We start from the raw sequence: 23,822 nt of genomic DNA on the forward strand, positions 1-23,822 counted from the left end.
GCGTAGGCCTTGTGCTGAAAATCTTTTCCCTTTTCTTTTAAAAAATTAAAAATCAAATAAAAATGTTTTGAAAGGGTTTAAGCACACGTGCGACCGCTCGCGTAGGCCTTGTGCTGAAAACCTTTTCCCCTTTTCTTTTAAAAATTAAAAACAAATAAAAATGTTTTGAAAGGGTTTAAGCACACGTACGACCGCTCGCGTAGGCCTTGTGCTAAAAACCTTTTCTCTTTCTATATAAAAATACCAAAAAATATAGAAATCTTCAAAAAAAAAAAAAAACTGAAAACATCTTCAAACAATCAATCTTTCAGAAAGAACTACGTAACCCTGATTTCTCAGTATGACTGAGAATACGTAGGAGCAAGGTCAATCCTTGTCGGGCTCAAAAAACCTAAAAAATATTTTTGTTTCTTTATTTTGTTGTTCTTGGGATAGTCAAACATTTTGCAAACCACATTAAATTCGCGCATTTGATTAAAGGTACTGCCTTCGGGCAGGCGTTGTAGGGTGCTAATACCTTCCCTACACGTAACCGACTCCCGAACCCAATCTTTGGTTTTCATAAACTAAGCCTTATCCTTTTGATGGTTTTTCCATAGTTTTCCAGAATAAACTATGGTGGCGACTCCAAAACTTTTTTTAACTATTTTTTCTCTTTGGATTGTCGTCCCGTCGCGATTCTGGTTGCGACAGACACATAAGCAAAAGTCGCGTCCAGCCCCCTTCCGGGGCGCCCAAGCATGAGATTTGTAGTGAACTGTTAAATGGCGCTTCAACCACCTTTTGGGGCGCTCAACCCCCTTTTGGGGGTCCAGACCTGATTTTTCAGCATTGCATCTTTTTCTTTTCCTTTGCAGATCTGCTTGCTCCAAAGGCGTCCAACGTGAGTATTTGCTTCAAATTGATATTTTCTTGTCTCAAAACATGTTCCCTTGAGTTCTTGCTTGTTTCCTCCACTAGAATTGCTTCCTATTCATTTGTTTCACACACTCAAACAAAAAGATTAGAGGTAAAAACAAGCATATACTAAATAAAACACAAGAAAACTAGAAACACACTAAACTTGAGGATAAAACAAGGTAAAAACTACGAAGGAGTTGATTTGTTCACAAAATATACACACACAAACATGTTAAATCAATCGTTATCATCCACTGAAGAGGTCTGTAAGATAACCGCACAGTTCAACTAAGCACATGGAGAACTCAATAAACATTCAGAGAGTTCGACTAAGTGCATGAAGAACTAAAATAGCTCGGATAGACATATGGAGAGCTCGGTAAAATGCATAGGGATGTCATATAGCTCCGCAAGACATCTCTAGAGTTCGGTAAAATGCATAAAGAAATCAAATAGCTTGGTAAGAAACCCAATTAGCTTGTTAAGAATTAAGATAGTTTAGTAAAAAGTTCAGATAATTTGACCTGACTTGCTGAACTCTTTAAATATCTAGTTGAACTATTTATTCATGAATTTTAGCAAACTATCGTTGAGCTGTTTAAGTTCTTCGTGCACTTGATTGAGTTATCCAAATATTTTTTGTCAAATTATTTGAATTCTCCGTACATACATCTTCTGAACCTCTGAACATCTTTATTGTATAATTATAAATTTTTATATGTATACGATATCTTTTACTCTATCACCACATTTTTAATATGAGTAGCGGTACCTTGACACGCCTACGTGTCACTTACACTCATTTAACACGGTCCATGTCAGTTTTTTTAAAAAAAAATTGTTTCTGATCGAGGGTAAAAGTGGAAAAATGCAAATAAAGGTTTTGGTCTTGTTTGGATTCTCAGTCCAAAATCCCATTTAGGTTTTGTTTGAAAAAACCTTCTCCATCGTTCTTCATTTGTGCAGTTGTTTGCCATTTTTGTATTTGAGTGGTTCAATCGTTGGTTGTGGAGGCTTTGGTGGCTGTGAAGTTGAGGGTTGTGGAAGATTTCATTTGGCGTTTCGATTTTTCTCGCGTCTGTCGTGTGTAGCTTTGAGGTAGGGGTTTTGAATTTTTTTTCTCTCGTAGCTTTTGTAGTTTTTGTATGTGATATTTTAGCATTTTGGTTTATTCACGGGGGGTTCTGGGGGAAAGAGTCACTAGGATCTTGTTTTTGGGTTGACGGGAACTGGGGTGACTTTGCTGGTGATGTCTTCTCTGTTGGGGCTTTATGTGTGGTGCGACAGGAAGCACAGGAGGAAAAAGCTTGAGACTTTTCAGTTTGATTTTGACCCTGAGGAAGAACTGTGTAGGCACGTAGATTGAGGCGTAATACGAGGTTGATTTGGTTAAAAATTGGAGAGCTTCAGAAAGACACTGATAATTTTTCATGTAAGAACTTGATTGGTCGTGGTGGTGTTTTGGTTATGAGAACAGTGGGAAGATATTTGTTAAAAATCAAGGCAATAGGTAGAATTTAAAATTTTCCATAAAGTACTGTTGTTTCTGTAACTTTTTTTCTCACAATATACAGAGATTGTTTTTAAGATTATTATCTGTAATATTTGCTAGTGATTTACACCTTATGAAGAGTTAAATCTGGCTGATTTATAGGGGGAGGGGACTCTTCTTACAACTGGTTCATATGATGGGCAAGCAAGAATTTGGACTACTAATGATAGGTCATTCTTTTGTATCCTTATATTCTCTTTTAAGGAATTTTAATTGACGAGATAAAAGAACTAGAAGTTGCCTTGGAGATTAACTAGTTATTTATTACATTATATTGGAGAGTAATCTAAGCTGATAGCTCACAGAATACTATCCCTTTCTTAGTAACTAGAAATTGATTATTCTAAACTAATTAAAATATAGTTGACTATATATTCTATAACAATATCTCTAATGGCAGTGTGGGTTGCTTGGTGAAACAATTGTTATTTTCCCTATCCAAAATGATTGCAGAGGAACATGAATCGTATGTAATGTTTTTTATTTCACAGAATTGTTTTAATAAATGCCAAACGGATTGATTTGAGTGATAAGGATATCATGCTTTTGTCTTACAACTTAATAGTTTGTCCATGTCTGAATATGCAAATATCTTTTAATGTGTCTTCCAACTGTCTTTCCCAGAGAATCCTCTATGGATTTTTATAATTGCATTCATCCTATTTGGAAAAACATTGAATTCTACTTCTGATTTATTTAAATAGACTCTGGGTGTATTTCAATTTTCTTTAGGTGTTTTGATTCTTGCTATCTATGATTAGGTGAACTGAGTACGTTAAGCAAACACAAGGGACCAATATTCTCCCTAAAGTGGAATAAGAAATGCGATTATCTCCTCACTAGAAGTTGTGATCAAACTGCAATTGTGTGGGATGTGAAAGTAGAGGAATGAAAACAAAAATTCTAATTTCATTCAGGTGTGAATGTGCAATGAAGGGAAAATTCTATAAAAAGAGCTTTTAGTTAGAGTTTTCTCTACCATATTTATGAATGATTGTTTAATTCAGGATTGATATGATGTTTAGGTCCCACACTTGATGTTGATTCGGGCAACAATGTGTCTTTTGCCACTAGTTCCACCGACAATATGATATATGTTTGCAAAATTGGTGAAACCTGCCCTAATAAAGACTTTTGCAGGACATCAGGTTTGTACACGAGTTCTTATTTTTGCAACTATGCTATAAGCGTGTATTGTGAGGAAGGATTCATCCCCTGCATTCTTCACAACTTAAAAATATTTGTTTGTGTGTATTGTAAAATATGTTTTTTATTTATTACCGAATTTTATCTGTGGAGTGTTCATAAAGGAATAGCCTGAGATATTTCTTTAAATCACATATGCTAATGACCTTACTACATTTTCAGGGTGAAGTTAATTGTGTCAAATGGGATCCCACTGGTTCATTACTGGCCTCATGTTCTGATGATATCACAACAAAGGTAATAGTTGACCACTTAATAACTAACCTTGTGATCTTATTTAATATTGAGGAAACTCAAGTCCCATTTTGATTATAGAAAAGGTTGAAAAGGTTTATGTAAGTAAAGGGCAGCTCTTGCTTGTAACCCGGGTTTAAGGGATTGAGTTAAACTCAAATTCATATTCTGAGGTGATATCAATACCTATCCTAAGTGGTTTATGATAAGAGGTTTTTCATTGGAATATTTAATAACAATAATGTTATTGCAGGAACAATTACAACTTTTGCGACAACAGATGGTTTGTAAGTGGGTATTACACAAAGAAAATGTTCATCAAAGTACAATAATGAAGAAATGTGGGATGTTATAGGCAATGATGAAGTCATGAAATAGGAGAACATGAACAAGTTGAATACCCTGAAGAAGGGGAAGAAGTTGTAATAGAAGGTCAATATGACTTGATTGATGTACATATTGAACACGATGTCCATGAAATATGATTGATTAAGATTCAATTTTTGTTATTGGTTTTCATTGGTTTTCAGGTTGTTTACTTTGTGCAATGAAGAATATGTTGTACTATTTAATGTTTATGAATCTTATGATTCAATATAAAATGTTTCATGGTTTAAAATATAAGTTTGGTTATAGGATGTCAACCATATAGTAGTCTCTACATTTACTGGAGAAGGTGATGGTTCATGGATGAACTTGATATAATCACTTATTGTACCAAAGAAATTGAGTAAAAAATCACATAACATTTACTATATAACCATTTACTGCAACAAAGAAATATGATGATGGATATTGAATTTAACCACTTTTATTGTTGTACAGAACTCTTTTCAGAAATAACCACATAGGAATGAGTAGATAACCACTTAGTGCAACAATGAATTTGTTGAAACGTATCTTAACAAATCATAAGAAAATTGTTCATAAGCAATTTAGTAAAAAGTCACGTAACACTTATTATATAACCACCTACTTTATCAAAGAAATGTGATCATTAGTATTGAACTTATTGATATTGAATTAAACAACTTGTACAAAACCTTTTTCAGAAATAACCATATAAGACTTGATAAATAACCATTTACTGCACCAAAGAAATGTGATGATTGATATTAAATTAAACCACCTTTATTCTTGTTCAAAACCTCTTTCACAAATAACCACATAGGACTTAGTAGATAACCACATACTGCACCTAAGAAATATGATGATTGATATTGAATTAAACCACTTTTATTGTTGTACAAAACCTCTATCAGAAACAACCACATAGGACTTAGTAGATAACCACTTATTGCACCTGAGAAATGTGATGATTGATATTGAATTAAACCACTTTTATTATTGTTGTACAAAACCTCTTTCAGAAATAACCACATAGGACTTAGTAGATGACCACTTACTACACCTAAGAAATGTGATGATTGATATTGAATTAAACCATTTTTATTGTTGTACAAAACCTCTATCAGAAATAACCACATAGAACTTAGTAGATAACCACTTATTGCACCTAAGAAATGTGATGATGGATATTAAATTAAACCACTTTTATTGTTGTACAAAACCTCTATCAAAAATAACCACATAGGACTTAGTAGATAACCACTTACTACACCTAAGAAATGTGATGATTGATATTGAATTAAACCATTTTTATTGTTGTATAAAACCTCTCTCAGAAATAACCACATAGGACTTAGTAGATAATCACTTATTGCACCTAAGAAATGTGATGATGAATATTAAATTAAACCACTTTTATTGTTGTACAAAACCTCTTTCAGAAATAACCACATAGGACTTAGTAGATAACCACTTACTGCACCTAAGAAATGTGATGATTGATATTGAATTAAACCACTTTTATTGTTGTATAAAACCTCTATCAGAAATAACCACATAAGACTATGTAGATAACCACTTACTACACCAAAGAAATGTGATGATTGATATTGAATTAAACCACTTTTATTCTTTTACAAAACATTTTCTACAAATAACCACATCACGTGATGCACATAAAGTGCTTACTAAACTTTTGATATCAAAGCAATTGAAATCAAGTTGATCAATTTATTGTTGTACAAAATGTCTGTCACAACCAACTACAAATTTTGAAAGGAATTACCACTTACTGTAGGAAAAAATCAAGTGTTTTACAGCATTGACTCAAAACTTTTTTAGTTTTTATTTATCTATGATGAAGCACAAGGTTAAATGAATTGCCATTATTTTATATTTACTTTTAAGAATGTTCTTTGTGATTCTCTTTCATTACCGTTTTAGAAGCGGTTGAATGTTAACTTATTCCTCTTACTTTTAATTATTCACTTTTCGTTATAACTCTAAGTTATATAATAACAATACATTTTTCCCTTTCATAGTAAATGCTAAGCTAATAAAAAGAAAATTACAGTGATTGAAACTACTTACTTTAAGTACAAGCTTGGATTAGATAACAGTAACTCATAAATCACCTAATGAAGTACTATATTTCAATGAACATAACTTGCTATTTTGATCACAGTAACACTGTTTAAATGTCTAATACTTGGGAACATCCCATTACAATTTCCTTGTTTATTCTTTCTACATCTGCATGTAGGATAGTAAGGGATTCTGCATAACAAATGCGGAACAAAGAATCATCTCCACATGCACTCCCTGGAACCAAGACTACCTGTGCCAAAATGGCAAAACACAAAGTTATGATACTATCAGTTGTTTTCTCATACCTTACAACATTTTCTAGCCTTTTGCTAAGAATAGTTCTTCTTTACTTCTTCCCCACTATTTTACAGGAGAGAGTTAAATAAAATATCAGTTGAAAATTTCCTACTCATAAGAAAATTAAACTTCAATGGAGCCTCCATATATACTTTAAAGAGTTCGATGTCTCTGATAATCTTCTTTGAAGTGTTATTTTCTCAATGATACCAACACTTGAAAACTTTTATTTTAGGCTTCCACAAATGAAAGTGTGCTAGACTTGGAAATGGCAAATAAAGTAGGATGGTGTGGTTTCTCAATAATTCAAATTCTAGGAATCATTGTCCTCTGATGTGTCAGGTGGAAGGCAAGTATTTGTCATCTTCTAAGCTTGCGATTCAAGCTCCAAGATTATAGTGTGATTAGTTGCATCAGATCCTCGGTCAGAGAATAGAATTGGACCTTCAAAGAAAATCATCATCATCATCATGAACATTTAAATTAATCACGTTAAAGCGAGAATCACACTCCAGTTTAACATAGAAATTGATTTAAACTGACAACACTTTTCTAGTCACATAAACAGTGAAGCAAGCATAAAAAATAGGTGAAAGAATAGTCATATATAGCATAACTATTATGTCAAGCACATCACAGAATTCCAATAACCTCTCCTTATTACACTTGTCAAGTTTTTAACAATTTTTGGACTTCACAATCTTTGATTGACAGACTTGGAGAATTTTATACAGTGATCATAGTCCAAAAATTCAGAACCTTTGACCCCTTATATCCATATTAAGCATTTCTTGAGTTGTACAGAACCAACTTAATAACTAACCACATAATGTTGAAGGAAAAACCAGTTACTGCACCTTATTGTCAAGTTTTTTTTTTCTCTTTTACATCAAAACAACATAATACATTTCGAATACTAATACTTACTTTGTTAAAACAAATCTGGAGCCATGGAATGTAGGTCGCTCCAAAATATCCAAATAACAACGAAAAATATAAATGACACTGAATAAGGACCGATAAAAGTGGAAGCAGGAAATTTGTTTCTAAAGACATGAACAATGAACCATATACAGCCACAATCCAACAAAAATTAGAAAACCCTAAATCCAACAAAATGATAAACACCCATAATTATAAATAAATCACCAACATCCACAATCGAACAATAAGAGAAACAAAAATAGAAGAAGGCTTGTAACTATGGATAGAAGAATATGAGTTTCGGCTCAATGGATGAGAGAAAGACATAAAGGGGAGGGCTTTCGAAGTGAGAAAGAAGAAGAAAAGAAAATACAAGAAAGCTTAGTTATTATGGAAAGAAGAATAAAAAATCTTGCTTTTTTTCTCCCAATATTACCCTTAATGAAGATTCATTGATGTGGGACCCAAACCGTGTCATTTGAATGTAGATTTTATTTGGCGTGTCAAAGTATTGTTATTGTTTTAATATCGATAACTTTTTAAATATAAATTTAAAAATAATATTAAAACTTTTTAGAAACGAAACAAATCACACAATGACACAATTCAGAGTGTAATTAAGCTTACTATAAAATTAAGAAGTTAAAGAAAAAAATATTTAAGCGGTGTGGACCCACCTACTTCTGTAGAAATGAAGATATCTTTGTGGTGATTTATGTTCGTCTCTGCTGCACTTCTACAGTGAGCAGAGTCTGTGCAAAGGATAAGCTCAGACATGGCCTCTCTCAATTCCTTCATTGCTGCTGCTTCTTCTTCTTCATCATGTCAAAACCACTCTCTTTGTCACCCTCTCAAATCACCATTGCCCCTTCTTCGCTCTTTCACCCTTCCAAGAAACACTAAGAAGAAGAGCAGTGCAAGTGTTTGGCCTCTGTTTTGTGCCCTCAACAACCAGCCGTTGCAGTATAGGAAGCTAGGAGACTCCGACCTCAACATCAGCGAAATCACTCTTGGTACTGTAAGTCATATTTTCTCGTACATTAAAGAAAAAAGGAACGACATTGTTATTCCTTCGTTTGTTTTCATTTTGGTTGGTACGACGTTGTTGATTTCAGATGACCTTTGGGGAGCAGAACACGGAGAAAGAAGCTCACGACATTCTTAATTACGCGTTTGACCGCGGCATTAACGCTCTCGATACTGCCGAGGCTGTAAGATTTGTTCTTCCAATCTTTATCTGTATTTGCCATGTGTGTTTAGATGTTGCTGAAGTGTTTCAATTTTTTTTTTGTAATTTATTTCCATTTAATTGATTTCCCCCCTTTGAGATGGTTTATGACAGTGTTGAAGAAATCAACTAACGTAGAAGATATGATCGAATGGATTGTTTAGAGAGGAAATGTTAGAAACTTAAGGAAACCAAACTATGATTGATGGATTACAGAGATAATTTTTCTTAGAATTTGACCTCTCAACCCACTCAACTTTACAAAATTAGTTTGTAGAATGAGATTGGCCAAGCTCAATAAACTTCAATTAAGTCATCTCTAATTCATGTCAGAATTAAGACAATTCCAAAGAGTTCACAATTAAGGCAAGCTAGAGATGAAAACTACTAAAGAGACTTTGCAACAAATTTTAAGGATTTTTTGATATTTGAAGGATTACTTAACATGGAATTTTAGGACTACTTAAGTAATTTTTTTTACAATCATATGGATGATTAAGAGTAAAATAATTTGGACTATGATTTATGATTCTATGACCCTGATTAACTCTTCCCATCTCTCACGGTCTATCTCTCTATATAGTTAGTTAATTTAGTATTTTTCAAATATGATATGATGTTTTGATATTATGCAAGATTCACTATTTGATTGCAAAAGGACCCAATCATTATCATTGCCATTTCATAATGAGCCGGTGGTATTTGATTGCAGTACCCAATTCCAATGAAGAAAGAGACACAAGGAAGAACTGATCTCTATATTGGTAGTTGGCTCAAGTCTCAACCTCGTGACAAGGTATTGAATGCTCATTTTTCAACTGTCTATGCTGCTTTTCTATGAGTTTTGGAGACAGGGTCTGTTAAAAGTTCAGAGTAATATTTCATGATTGCTTTCAATGTGAAATAGTGCTACTAAAGTTAGAGTGTCTTGTTTGTAAGCGTACGAAGCCTTTGGTTAGTCGGTTTTGCATTGAGAAAAAATGCTCATTGAAACGAATTTTACTTTTGCTCGATTTGCCACTATGATGCCGTGATATTCAATCTATATCACATATTTGTATCCGACGCTCTAAAATACATTATCCATTGATGAAGTGCTGATAATTTTATGACTGACAAAAGTTTATAATCTTTTATTTAAACAATAATGTCTAACAAATATGATTTTAATTTAGATCCGTGTGATTGCAATTGTATATCTATTATGTTTTAAGAAATTTTATATATTTTTCAATCCATTTCTGTCATTGTATCTATCCTATCTTGTTATTAGCATAGTATCTAATACACTTATCGTATCAGTGCCTCATAATTTTGCTATATATGATGATGGACTGACTCTGAGAATTGGCTTTCAACTGTTTTGGATGGATTTTGCTGAGTCCACTCTTAAGAATTTGAAACCATTTGTGAAATATCTCTGTGAATAGATTATTTTGGCTACAAAAGTATGTGGTTATTCTGAGAGGTCGAGTTACGTGCGTGAGAATGCAAAGGTTTTGCGGGTTGATGCCGAAAATATCAGAGAAAGTGTGGAAAAAAGCCTTAAGCGCCTTGGCACTGACTATATTGATTTGCTGCAAATTCACTGGTGAGTTTACACAACGTGAACATCTGTGGCTCACTTATCTTTTTCGTTACATTATAGTTGTGCATGTAATTTGAACTTGTGTAAATCCGTGGGAAACTTGTTTATATTTTTCATTGTTAAAAATGATTCTTATTGTTTTAGGAATCTTTGTAAATTAGTAGTGATATAGGATCAGACTTGTATTAGTTTTTACTACAACAACTTCATCTAGAATGTGACCTTTATTATCAGTATTGACAGGAGTTTTATGCGTTTGTATATTTACGTGATATATCATATAAACAAATTAAGTTGCAAGCATTCTCCTACTTGCATCTTGAAACTGAAAGCTAAAAGGTTTTGAACTATTGATTTTTGAACATACGGTGTGCTGCTTCATTATAGGCCAGATCGATATGTTGCACTATTTGGTGAATTTACTTATGATCCTTCAAAATGGAGACCCAGTGTGCCATTTGTTGAGCAGTTGCAAGCCTTCCAAGAACTTATCAATGAAGGAAAGGTGACTGATGTCTATCAATTAACTTTATTCTTCAGCTTTCCTGGTGTGTAAGGATTTCTAATGATTTCTACTGGTTTGGGCTTGGAGAAGCTTAGCACTTCTTTTATTTGCTAAAAATATTTATTCCAAGTGAAATTTTTGATATTTGCTTGTAAGTTGTATCTTTCTTTGCTTAATTTTCGTGTTACTTTTTACGGAGAAAATGAAGTTGAGGTATGGCAGAAAGAATAGTTTGACTCTCAAAAGTTTTGATTAGACGAGAGGGGTGAAATGGCCATACCCTTTTCGTAGGCTAATTTGCTATGTTATTTGGCCAATGTCTCATCCTATTACAAGCCTGTAAATAAAAACAGACAATTGTATGTCTCTTGGTTGGAAGCTTGAACCCATCACCTTCTTGTTCAATCGAACTAGGATTCACTGTCTCATCTGCTTACTTTTCCAAGAAATTCGTGCTAATTGTAACGTGAAATTTTAATATTCTGATTACAATGTCATGTTTCTTCTCTTGTGCATGAGATCGGGATTCAGTTTCTTGAGATTTCTGTGTGCATCATAGGTACGCTACATAGGTGTTTCAAATGAGACTTCTTATGGAGTGATGGAGTTCGTCCACGCAGCTAAATTTGAAGGCCTTCCAAAGATTGTCAGTATCCAAAACAGCTATAGCTTGCTTGCGAGATGTCTTTTTGAAGGTGAGATTGTGACATTCGCCAAAGGCTTGTATGGATAATTTTCTCAGCAAAAGCATTTAGAAGAAAAAAAAAAAAGCAAATCAAATAAACATTCACCTAAACTAAAATAAGTAATAAGTGTTGGAGATCCAATATTGATTAAAGATATGGCAAAAAATAATATATTGATGGGTCTTATCTTACTAAGCTAGTCTTGTTTTTGAGGTTGAGTTAAGATTAAATTCCATTTTCTTAAAATAGTATAGATCTTATTTTAGCCAAGTTTGTTGCGCGTCACACCTTTATCAGATCCCATCATGGTTCACATTCAAGATGTTAAGTGTTGGAATTGAGGAAGTTTCTTGGGAATTCTACGTCGACAGCAGATATAGCCAAATAATAGTATTACATCGGTGAGTGTTGTAGATCTCACCTTACCAAACTTGTTTAAGGTTGAATTACACTTAAATTTCACTTTCTTTAAGATTAGTTTTTATACAAGTTAGAAATCGTCTTTTAGAGAAACTAATATAGTAGAGTTTATGCAAAATAAAGTTAATTTTATCTTACGAAATAACACATTTGATTTTTCCTTGTACAAGTATTCAGAAAAGTTATCTAATAAAGTCTCGTTCATATGACTTAGTGTTGCAAAGCTGCTGCTCCTCCTCCTGTAGCCTTGATAAATATTTTTGTCAAATAGTTGCGCTGATCATTACAAATCACATAGCGCCTTATGCATTGTTATTCGTGAAGAGTCCGAAAGAGACAAAAGTTGCACTCACTCTTGCTTTTAAGTTTTTTAAAGTCTTTTAGGCATTCCGTCCAATTTTATTGACAGAAGTGGTCAAATTTGTCAAACTCGAGTCCTAAGTGCACTTGAACCTAAGATGAAAGGGATAACTTGAATCTTTGCAATAAAAATTGGTGACATGATTTGAGGATCAAAGTGCATATATGACTCAAAGTTGGACGGGGGGATTGTACTTTTTCCCTTTTGTAAGCTTCTTTAAATTCTGTATTCCTTTAATTTTTATTTTATTTTTTTGCAGTTGATCTTGTGGAAGTTTGTCATCCAAAGAATTGGAATATTGGCTTACTCTCCTATTCCCCACTTGGAGGTGGATCACTCACAGGAAAATATATAGATATAAACTCTGAAGCTTCAAAAAGAGGAAGGTTGAACCTCTTTCCCGGTTACATGGAAAGATATAACAAATCAGTGGCAAGGGTACACCATCTAGTTCTTGTATTTGAACTTTAGTTCTGTTTGTGTAAAATTCTCTGCAAATAGATGTAAAAGCAGAAAAGAAGAGAAAATGAACTAAATTGAACCAGTGAGTTAAAAAATCAATTAATGCACAGAAGTTTTGGAAAAGCCAAATAAGAGAACTTTTGTTGAAGTTCATACATGTATTGTATTTGATCTTATATGAGAAATTTAATTCATATTATCTTTTCATTTTCTTCTATAATTGTTTGCAGAAAAATTTATCCATATAGTCTTAAGACTAAGTTCTAAAATATGGTGACAATACTGAAGAACCTACCTATTTTTGTTGCTGGATTTCAGGAAGCTACTATAAAATATCTTGAGTTAGCGAAAAAGCATGGTCTAACTCCTGTTCAGCTTGCACTTGGATTTGCAAGAGATCGTCCATTCATGACTAGTTCAATTATTGGTGCAACCTCTGTGGACCAGCTAAAAGAGGACATTGATGCTTTTACAACAACTGAGAGACCCTTACCAGCAGCAGTCATGGCAGATATTGAAGATATCTTCAAGAGATACAAAGATCCTGCAATTTTTTGATCATTATACCTCTCGAGTTCACCATTGATTCAACATATTCCTCCATTCCTCTCTTCTCTATTCTTTTTGTCATGATTAAAACTAGAGTGCATATTGAATCAATACATTGAAACTAGGACTTATAAAAACCGATGTATTCCTTCCCTCAGTTACATAAATGTTATCAGGCCTTACAATTTAAGACTCTAGTAAGTTATTGGGTGGTTTTGTTCAAGACATTAATGGCTATGCATTGTGTAAAGAATTTTACACTATCAACAGTTATTGGTAAGGTAGTTAAACTAACATGTTCTAATACATACACAAAGGTTTATTTGTTTGAATTTTTAAAAGGGAATTAGTTTTGGAGTATTAATTGAAATGTTAAAGATCATAATAATGTTTAATGTAAGTTTATTTAAAATTTTCAAAAGAATATCTTTATAAGTATTTTTAATCTTTATTATATTTAATTTTATGCTTGATTGTTTATTAAGATTAAATAATATGCATTATAAAAAAGATAAAAAAACTACCTAATGTAATTTACATCAATAAATTTGGAGGGGTCATGGCATTTTGAATTACATAAATGGATCAAAGAGTCCCATGCAATATACTATGCAAAAAGTGAACTTACTCTGCTTTAAATTTGGATCGATTGAATATATAGAATTCTTCGAATGATCAAAGTTTAAATGTTTTTTATAATTTAAAATTAAAAATAAGAGTTTCACATTTTTTTGGTAAATGATGGAAGTCTTTAATTGATTATGACTCTTCAATTTTAAATAATTCATCCACGGTTAAATTGTAAGGTTGAATGTGTCAAACAAATTAACCCAACAACTATTTTCAAATAGCATAGGTGACATTATGACATATCTAAGTACGCGTTACATAAAATTATTAAATAGCAATACTTTTTATTTAAAAACTAAAATTAATTATAAAATCTAAAAAACTACAAAACTAAATTTAATTCATTTACAAAAAAAATGAAAAAATTTATTTTAATTGATTTCTTTTTCGAAATTTACTTCAATATAATATTTTGTCTTAAATGAAAATAAAATTTAAAATCAATAAAGTCAAATATTTCTCAAGTTATTTTATAAATGGTTTAACTATTAAAATAACATTATATAAACGCTATTAGCCCAAAATTAGCTTTTTTTCTTTTCAGTTTTAAAAGTAAATTTTGAACTGAAAACCAAACATGTCATTAGTTGGGGAACATGGAAGCAGTTTCAAAAGGGCGCCAATATCTCATTCCCTTTCCTTTTACGTAACTTTCGCATCTCTCTCAACTGCTCAATCCAATCTTGCTCAGAAACTGATCACACACATGTTGATGCAACTTTCAACCCCCTTTTGCAAATTTTCAATCTTTTTGGCAGTGACATGATTAATCGTCACCTGGGTCATTCTCTGATTCTGATTCTATAGTAAATGTCATGCGCAGCCACTGCTGCCATATATGAGTTTGAGGTTCTTATTCTTCATTTTCCTTAACATTGTCCAAATTCTGGGGGGAAATTTTCAGCTTGAGGTTTTCGGAGACTTTGATGAGAGGCCTAAGTAGAAAGCATGATGCTTGAGCTTTGTCCTCTTCTGTGGTTTCCTTACAATTTCTCTCAGATGGAATGGCAGATCTTTCTATATTTGGAAGTTCTGAGCGTCTCGAGCAAGTTAGTTTCACCACCAAAAGCTTTTATCTGAAAAATTTAAAAGAATATTTGGTTTGGTTAGGTTTGTAACAGAAAAATATTAGAACTTTTCTTTTAATTTCTCACATTAGGCATGGGTATGCTTGTTTGTTTGAAGTGAGTACTCATTTTTGAAGTTGTTATCATGAAAAGAAAAATCGAAATTGAGGAATCTTTTGTTACGGTGTAGTTGAAATAAGACATGCCTCAAAAGCTTATAGTTTGCTTCATTTCAAAATCACTTTATCTAAATGGGGAAAACACTAAGGAGTCTTTTTATCTTTTTTTTTTCTGGAATAGGAATTATCACTTTGATATGATTCTCTTGAGATTATGTTGCTTAGTGTTATAACATTGCCAGGGTTTCTATTTTTGGTGTGGCATTGCTTCTCTCTTTTGCTACTACCTAAACACTTCGGTGCTCCACTTAATTTAATTTTTGTGTTGTTTCTTTATGAAGGGGTTCATTACATTAAAAAAGGGCACGCAGTTAGTAAAGTATAGTCGGAAAGGGAAGCCGAAATTTTGTTTGTTCAGACTCTCATTGGTGAGTATGTGTGCTGAAGAAAATTCAGTATACTGTGCAAATAATGGTACATGCTTATTATTTACATATTGAATTTCATATCTCTTCATGAAAGATTTCATATTTAGTAGCATTAGCAGGATGAAACAAAGCTGATTTGGATTTCTCATGGAAAGGAAAAGAATCTAAAGTTAGCTGCTGTTTCACACATCATCCCAGGACAGAGAACAGTGAGTTATATGTTTGGTCTTTGGAGGCTAATTTCATGGTTATGTTAGCACTCTGATAAAGATATCTTGGGTTTCCTTTTAACTGCAGGCTGTCTTTAGAAGATACTTGCGTCCTGAAAAGGATTATCTGTCATTTTCACTGATTTACAAGAAGGGGGAAAGATCACTTGATCTGGTTTGAAAAAACAGTCATTTTAAATTTAAAATTTTCAATTTCGTATAAATTTTGAATCTGTTGCTTCCCCTTTTCATATCCTTAGATCTGCAAGGACCAAGCAGAGGTAGAGATATGGTTTTCATGCCTTAAAGCATTAATTTCCTCTGGAGAGCGTATTAAGCGTGGAATAAGTGATTTAAGCAATGTGAGTTAAAAGAAATTGTTTGAATGACAGTTTGTTTTCAACTTATCTTAGTTTATAGGTTACACAGTTGCTACTTCCTATATATTCCTCCAATTTCTCAAAGATTAAAATCTAAGTTGGTCGTGGATACAAATATCAAATTTTTAACTACTTGGTCACGGAAACCTTGAGAATTCTTGTTAAAGCTCAAGTTGTTTTGCACGGGTGCACACGCACACACACATGTATTATGTATATATATGTGTGTGCATATGTGTGTGTATTGTTTCTAATATCTATGTTTTTAGAGCATTTAGGTAAAGTAATTCTTTTGACTCTCTTTGCAGGATCGTGTTGACTTTGTTGCTGGAACACTAGAGTTCGCATCAAGCATTAGCCGTAGCAGGTTTTCTTTTGAATCGGCATCTCATGAATCTACATCATCTTGGTCCAGATCGGATACAAATATGGCACAGAGGACAAGTATCGGAGATGGTTCTCGTGTTAGTATATCAAGTATTAGCCACTCAAGTAGTGTAGGATCAGGAGTAGATGACATAGAATCTCTTGGTGATGTTTTCATATGGGGAGAGGTTTGGGGAGATGGCAATTCATCTGATGGATCCGGGATCCAAGCTTCTGGTAAGATTGATGTGTTGACTCCTAAGGCATTAGAATCTGATGTTGTTCTTGATGTCAATCAGATTGGCCCCGGTGTACGTCATATTGCATTAGTTACAAGGCAAGGTGAGCTTTTTACATGGGGAGAGGACTCTGGTGGAAGACTTGGCCATGGCTTTGAAAAAGATTTTGGTCGACCTCATCTTGTAGAGTCCCTAGCAATTACCAACATGTCTTTAGTTGCATGTGGTGAATATCATTCATGTGCCGTGTCTGTATCTGGTGACTTGTTCACCTGGGGTGATGCTACAAATAGTGCAGGACTTCTTGGTCATGGCAGTGATGTTAGCTACTGCATACCAAAGAGGGTGAGTGGCACTTTAGATGGACATCAGGTTGTATCCGTAGCATGTGGCGCATGGCATTCAGCATTAGCAACCACCCTTGGGAAATTGTTTACCTTTGGTGATGGAAGATTTGGTGTATTAGGTCATGGAGATCGAGAGTGTGTATCATATCCAAAGCAGGTACAATTATTGAGTGGACAAAAGGCTATTAAAGTTGCATGTGGAGTGTGGCATTCAGCTGCTATTATAGAGATTATGGATCCTTCTGGTTCAAACCCTTCATCCAAGAAGATCTTCACATGGGGTGATGGTGATCAGTATCGTTTGGGTCATGTTAACAAGGAAAGTTACCTTCAACCAACTTGTGTAGCCGCCCTTTCTGATTATAGCTTTAACCAGATTGCATGTGGGTACACTATGACTGTTGCACTCACTGTATCTGGTCATGTTTTTACAATGGGAGGCACAGCATATGGTCAACTAGGAAATCCAAATTCTGATGGAAAAGTCCCAATTCTAGTCCGAGATAAGTTGGTAGGTGAGTTCGTGGAGGAAATAGCATGCGGAGCAAATCATGTTGCTGTATTGACTTCAAGAAGTGAACTATATACTTGGGGTAGAGGTGCCAATGGAAGACTAGGACATGGAGACACAGATAACCAGAAAACTCCAACCTTGGTAGAAGCCTTGAAAGACAGGCATGTTAGGAATATCGCATGTGGCTCTACCTTTACATGTTGTATATGCTTACATAAATGGCTTTCTGGAGTTGACCAATCTGTTTGCTCTGATTGTCGACAACCATTTGGTTTTACCCGGAAAAGGCATAATTGCTATAATTGTGGATTGGTGTTTTGCCATCCTTGTAGTTCAAAAAAGGCTTCTAGAGCAGCATTGGCTCCGACACCTAGCAAACCACATCGTGTGTGTGATGCTTGTTATGCTAAGCTAAAAGGTGCTGATAGTGCTTCAAACTTAAATAAAGAAATTAGTCGTCCTTCCTCGTATGGAAGGGAAAAATTTGAGCGGGGAGAGGTGAAGTCTTCCAGAATTCTCTTGCCTCCCATCACAGAACCCATAAAATACCTTGAGATTAGGACTACTAAGCATGGAAATATAGATGAGACTTCTTCCATGGTCAGAGCAGCTCAAATTCCTATATCTTTGCAATTGAAAGATGTCGCATTTCCAATTTCGCTGAGTTCTGCACAGAATTTTTTCAAGCCTCTTATTCAGTCAAGTCATACTCAACCTCCACCTTCACCAATGAGACCTATGTCACCATATGCTAAAAGAAGACCACCAAGCCCACCTCGTTCTACCTCCCCTGGATTTTCAAGAAGCCTTATTGATAATTTAAAAAAGAAAAGTGATCATATGACTCAAGAAGTCTCAAAATTGCAAAACAAAGTACATTTCATAGTTTATACCTCTTTATATCTATTAATTATGTTCTTTATTCTCCAACCAGGACTTGTGCCAATTAATATAATTTGTGTATAATTCTTTTCTTGAATAGAATAAAAGTTTGAAGCAGAAGAGTGAAACACAAGAAATGAAGATTCAGGAGCTTCAGAAAGTTATTGAAGAGGAATCTTCTAAGTTTAGGGAAGCAAAGGATTTTATTAAGTCCATGACAGATAAGGTATCATAATTCTATATGAAGTAGACTTCTCCATTAGTTAAAATTAGCTTACCCATAAGCTAAGTCGTAGAAAATTTCTCATATAATGTTTCTACATTTTTATTTTTAACTTATATATGAACTAATTTTGACTTGTGGAAAAGTTAATTATATTTTATACTTCATATTTTTCTCCTGTAAATCATTTGGAGAAGCTTGTCCAAACACACCTTTATCATACTTTAGATTAGCTTCTAGCTAATGAGAGCTTTTCAATTGAGATAAGTATTTGATTCCTGACGTACAAAATACCCCTTATAAGTTTATAGCCTATAGGTATTTTTGAAGAAGTTAGCTGCAAAAACTTTTGAAAAGCTAAGATGCAAAAGTTGATTTTACCATACGCAAAAGGTTTAATACATTTATCTCCTAGGTTTATTTTATCTGCTTTGACGTTATTGCTTGTTCGAGAAGTTTGTATCAAGCTGATCTTGCTTCTGCATTTGGTTTATTTAGTTGAGGGAAGTGATTGAGACTTTGCAATCTGAGATTCCTGACAATGAGACTTTGAGAACCATGCATGCTCAAGCTGAAGAGTTTCTTAATAAAGAAAAACGTTTGGAACCTTCTTCCTCCCGACCGAGCCTCGAGTCTCAGCCACAAAGTGCACCTGATGTACCTGCCTCGGACAGTAACTCTCAGGAGCTGAAAGAGCGAAATGGTGATACTTCCGAGGTTGTTCCATCCCCAGACGGAGAAAATACTTTTGAAGAAACCAGCAACTCATCTACATCTAGTACAGCAGTGAGTCCACCAAACTCAAGAAATATTTCAAGATTAAGGGACTCCAATGTACATTTGACAGAAGGAGAAAGATCAATCATTGAACAATTTGAGTCAGGTGTTTATGTCACCCTCGTTGTACTACCTAATGGTTACAAAGTTTTCAAACGAATTAGATTCAGGTATAAGAATTACTTCTTATCTAACCAATTTCCACATATTTTCTGTGATTATGTTTATCATTGTATATGTTGATCGCTTTTTAGCAGTTTCATAAAAAATCCTGCTTCGTAATCTGGCTACTGCATGTAACAATTTATATTTTTGGTTAAAACGGTAACTAGATGATGAAATCTTTTAAGATCTTTTATTTCCATTCCGACCACCATTCATGCTATATGATAAAAATTACCTCTTATGGAGGTAGTCATGTGCATTGATAGCTTCTCAACTTTCTTTTTTTTTCGTTTGTTACTCCTTGATATTGATATACACACTATATATATAGAGAGAGAGAAAGAGAGAGAATTATTCCTGTCTTTAATATTATCTCTGTCTGTTTTCTCTTTTCCTGTTTTCATTGGCGGAGGATGGTGCAGTAAACGAAGATTCAATGAGCAGCAAGCAGAAGAATGGTGGAACCAAAACAAAGATAAGGTGTATAGTAAATACATTCCACCACCACCCACAAAAAATGCAATTACTGGACCATCTGTTACCTCTACAGATGCTGAAGAGAATAGTGAGGCGTTGCCTTCTTCCTAAACATATTTCTCTGGTTTACCTGGACATACAATATTATGATGAAATGATTCAGAGAATAGAGGCAGCATCAGTCTCTCAATTGTAAAAAAACTATATTAGGCTAATTACTGTAAAAAACATGTCAGTATCTACAGCAGTCTTGATATGACCTTGAATAGAGGATAGAATATGTAGTATGATTTAGAGGTAGCAAAATTTACTTTTGATTAACATGATTTGGATTTCACTCTTACCCTGTAACTCTTCCTCTATAAATCCCTTTATTAGCTTTTGTATTTTTGGCCTTCAAACACATTGTCATTTGTATTGTACATTGGTACATGTGTAATTTAGCTCCTCTACCAAATCTAGAGATTCAATTAATAGACGAATGATGAACTGTACTGCAACCACACTTTACAAAACAATAGTAAGAATGACACTAATAATTCCATACTTCATGTTCTGTTAAATTTGATGTAGCAGACTCTTGGTTCAACAGTCGCAGCAAGTGTGAATGATTAAACTAAATATCCTGAAATATTTGTTTCAGGCTGATGTTACTACTACTAAAAGGATATGTTAAATGATTAAACTAAATATCCTGAAATATTTGATATGTTAAATAATGTGAGTTTCCAGTTTTTAACAGAAATTAAAAGGCTATTTAAATAAATTTCTTCAAACACTTACAAAAGAAAAAAAAATGTAAAACGAGTCAAGTTTTTCATGTTATGACTTAACTCTTAGAGAAGATTTTTCATTCACTAGTACAAAAATCATATTTTATGACGTAAAAAACAAACTATGACGTACATAGTTTTGTACGTTATCATATGTCTACACATTCATTTTATGACGTAGTAAAAATTTACTAAATTAATGTATTAATAATTGAAGTATAAATTGAAGATTCTAAATTAGGTAAAAATAAATTAATTAAATTGAATGATATATAAGAACAAAAATCACATTAAATCCAATAAAATACATGTTACAACATCCCCAAATATATGTTAAAGAGATATATAATTAAGACGTCGTTATGAACCATACATGTTACGTAAATTTTTGCTACGTTATAAAATGAATGTGTAGACCTCTTATAACTTACAAAACTATATACGTCATAGTTAGTTTTTGTACGTCATAAAATATGATTTTTGTACTAGTGATTCAACTTTTCCAAAACCAAATGTACACAAGTTATTTTAACATATGGAATAAGTTCAATTCTTTTTATTTTTTATTTTTTGTCTATAAATACTTATGAAGAAGATGATTTAAACAATACCATAATACTATTGCAAAAAACATCCAATCTGTACTGTTTTGTTATCTCTTTCTAAGCAAAGTGGAGGGGACGGTGGTATGTTTTGTGGTGAGTCAAAAATCACTATCCTCTCTAATTGGCTGCCAAACATGGCCTAATCACAATGCTTCCAAAACAAATGGGGAAAGAGTGGTGTAAACTTTCAGTGCCAGTCCATTTTCCGTCGTCTAGTCTATTCAACAGGGACATTCAAATCCTCAATGTCTTCCTTTGGAAAATGAAAGCAGATGTGTTTATAAAATGGTCATTTCATTGATAGTTTGAGATAGAGGAAAAGTTAGTACTACAACTTATCCTAAATTTTTATCATAAATTCTTCATGATTACTTTAGTGTATTTTAAATAAGACTCAAATTATTAAAGAGGAAGGTGGGGTGATTAGACTTAGAATGCAGATAAACTGGTTTTAAGAAATCTGAAGATGAAGTGATTATAAGAAGACTGAACTTCACATTATTAGAGAGGGTGATTAGACTTCAATGTAGATAAAATGATTTTATGAAATCTTGAAAATAAAGTGATATGACCATAATATAGGAAAAAGATTTATAATTCAACAAAACTTAAGGCAGTGGCAATCTAACTGAAACAAAGATCATGTCATTCTTTTTCCTTTTCTGCAATGGGGAGCGGGGTTCTGATCAGCGATCAACCTGACTTTTACATTAGAAATAAAGAAAAGGAGCCCACAATACAACTCAAAAGTTGCAACTGCCATCACATGGGAAAACCTATAATATTGGTCTCTATACAGAATATACCTTTGCTCATTTTCTCACTATACTTAGCACCCAAGGTTGCTTCTATGCTGTCAATTCTGCCGAAAGTGTTGAGCTAGGAGTGATAATTACACCCTTAAGATCAAGATTTCATGTTATTTCAATTCATGCCATCAACTGCAATTTTTGACAAATAATGCAGAAAACAAGCAATGGCAATTGAGTAATTCTTGTGACAAAAATGTGCCAATTTGAGGCACCAAAAAGATGGTATAGCAACTTGTAGAACTAATTTATTGTTTAAAAACAAAAATGGGGCATAAAAGGGTTCCTTCATGAGATTGAGAACCATTTCTAAGAGTTCTTCCCTTCCTTCCAAGTACTCTTTCTCTCATCAGACCAAAAACACCCTTCACTTTGTGATGTCTCGCATGAGGCTAGGTAAGAAGCTTCAACCTGCAAAGAAGGCATGGAATAGCTTTTCCAACACAGTCCAATACAAACTCCACAAACTCAACATCCCCAAGTCCTTCAAAACCACCCTTCAACGCCTCCTCTCAGCTTTTCACTCCCTTGGCCATCTCATACACTCTAAACTTCATCGCTCACTCACCACTACAAGGCCTCGTACCACTACTTACTACCATGTTCAACACAAGCACTGTGCAGCCATACACATAGATGACCTCTTTGACAAGCCTAATTCCGTGTCCATGCATGCCACCAACTACAGAAGTGCTCATGCACAAGGGCAAACAAGCAAAGGCAAAGAGAAAGAGGAGCGTTCCATCTTAAAGGGTAATTTGGTTGGTGAGTGTTACAACCAAAGTCACACCCTTTTGAAGAGAAATTTGACCTATGAGTGTAGCAACCAGAATCACCACAGTGAAACTACTGTCAATAGAAGTTTAACTGATAAGCATCGCAGCCAGAATCAAAGCGGTGAGAGTAGTGGATTGAACACTATAGAGGATGCATGGAAGGTTGTGGTTGCTAAGTCTCCACAACTACATGTTGATCAAAAGGCAGAAGAATTCATCAGCAAGTTTCGTGAAGATATGAGGCTTCAGAAAGAGAGATCAATGCTTGAATTCCAGGAGATGCTAGCACGAAGTGCCTAAAGAAATTTGATCTCAGCAACTGTTTTATATTTCTAATTTGACATATAGAGTATAAGATTGATGTATACATACATGGAGCATGATGGTTTGATACATATATAGTTTCTTTTTCATTTCATTTTGGATTCTATTGAGAAACAAAGTGAACACATAATTGCTTATATATAAGTAGTTGTTTGTGTGAAGATGTATAGGAAAGTAGGGTTTGTGAGGGGCTTTATCCTTTTTATTTTGTAAACATAATTTGCATTCATTCTTCTTTTGGTTGAAAATAAGCATCTGATGGATTGTGCATTGTTCTGTAATCTGACAGATAATGAAGTGTGTATACAATGTATTTGAGAGTTTTGTTAAGCTTTGTGTTTGTGGTGAAAACGTTTGCTTTAAT

The 23,822-nt window shown here is 33.8% G+C and overlaps 3 protein-coding genes and 1 long non-coding RNA gene across 4 annotated transcripts; 3 read left to right on the forward strand and 1 right to left on the reverse strand.

The window, feature by feature from the left end:
- Positions 1-6,297: 6,297 nt before the first annotated feature.
- Positions 6,298-7,928, reverse strand: LOC111242367. The gene is made up of 2 exons (XR_002669308.1): positions 7,553-7,928; positions 6,298-7,069 (listed from the first exon to the last, which is right to left on the reverse strand). It is a non-coding gene; the product is annotated as an uncharacterized LOC111242367 (long non-coding RNA).
- A 301-nt stretch (positions 7,929-8,229) lies between these two features.
- Positions 8,230-13,573, forward strand: LOC106769870 (protein tas). Its single transcript, XM_014655654.2, has 8 exons — positions 8,230-8,567; positions 8,665-8,760; positions 9,490-9,573; positions 10,208-10,368; positions 10,753-10,870; positions 11,430-11,565; positions 12,597-12,775; positions 13,118-13,573. Exons 1-8 carry the CDS (start codon positions 8,325-8,327, stop codon positions 13,355-13,357), a joined length of 1,257 nt encoding a protein of 418 aa, XP_014511140.1. The 5' UTR covers positions 8,230-8,324; the 3' UTR covers positions 13,358-13,573.
- A 1,006-nt stretch (positions 13,574-14,579) lies between these two features.
- LOC106771393 (PH, RCC1 and FYVE domains-containing protein 1-like) lies at positions 14,580-20,645 on the forward strand. The gene is made up of 9 exons (XM_022785011.1): positions 14,580-15,027; positions 15,506-15,592; positions 15,712-15,801; positions 15,890-15,976; positions 16,062-16,163; positions 16,490-18,520; positions 18,630-18,755; positions 19,251-19,699; positions 20,117-20,645. Exons 1-9 carry the CDS (start codon positions 14,983-14,985, stop codon positions 20,280-20,282), a joined length of 3,183 nt encoding a protein of 1,060 aa, XP_022640732.1. The 5' UTR covers positions 14,580-14,982; the 3' UTR covers positions 20,283-20,645.
- A 1,558-nt stretch (positions 20,646-22,203) lies between these two features.
- On the forward strand, positions 22,204-23,788 carry LOC106771193. The gene has a single exon (XM_014657120.2). The coding sequence runs from the start codon at positions 22,649-22,651 to the stop codon at positions 23,432-23,434; it is 786 nt and encodes a 261-aa protein (XP_014512606.1). The 5' UTR covers positions 22,204-22,648; the 3' UTR covers positions 23,435-23,788.
- Positions 23,789-23,822: the final 34 nt, after the last annotated feature.

This window comes from Vigna radiata, chromosome 8 (genome assembly GCF_000741045.1).
Source record: "Vigna radiata var. radiata cultivar VC1973A chromosome 8, Vradiata_ver6, whole genome shotgun sequence".
In the NCBI taxonomy this organism is placed as follows: domain Eukaryota; kingdom Viridiplantae; phylum Streptophyta; class Magnoliopsida; order Fabales; family Fabaceae; genus Vigna; species Vigna radiata.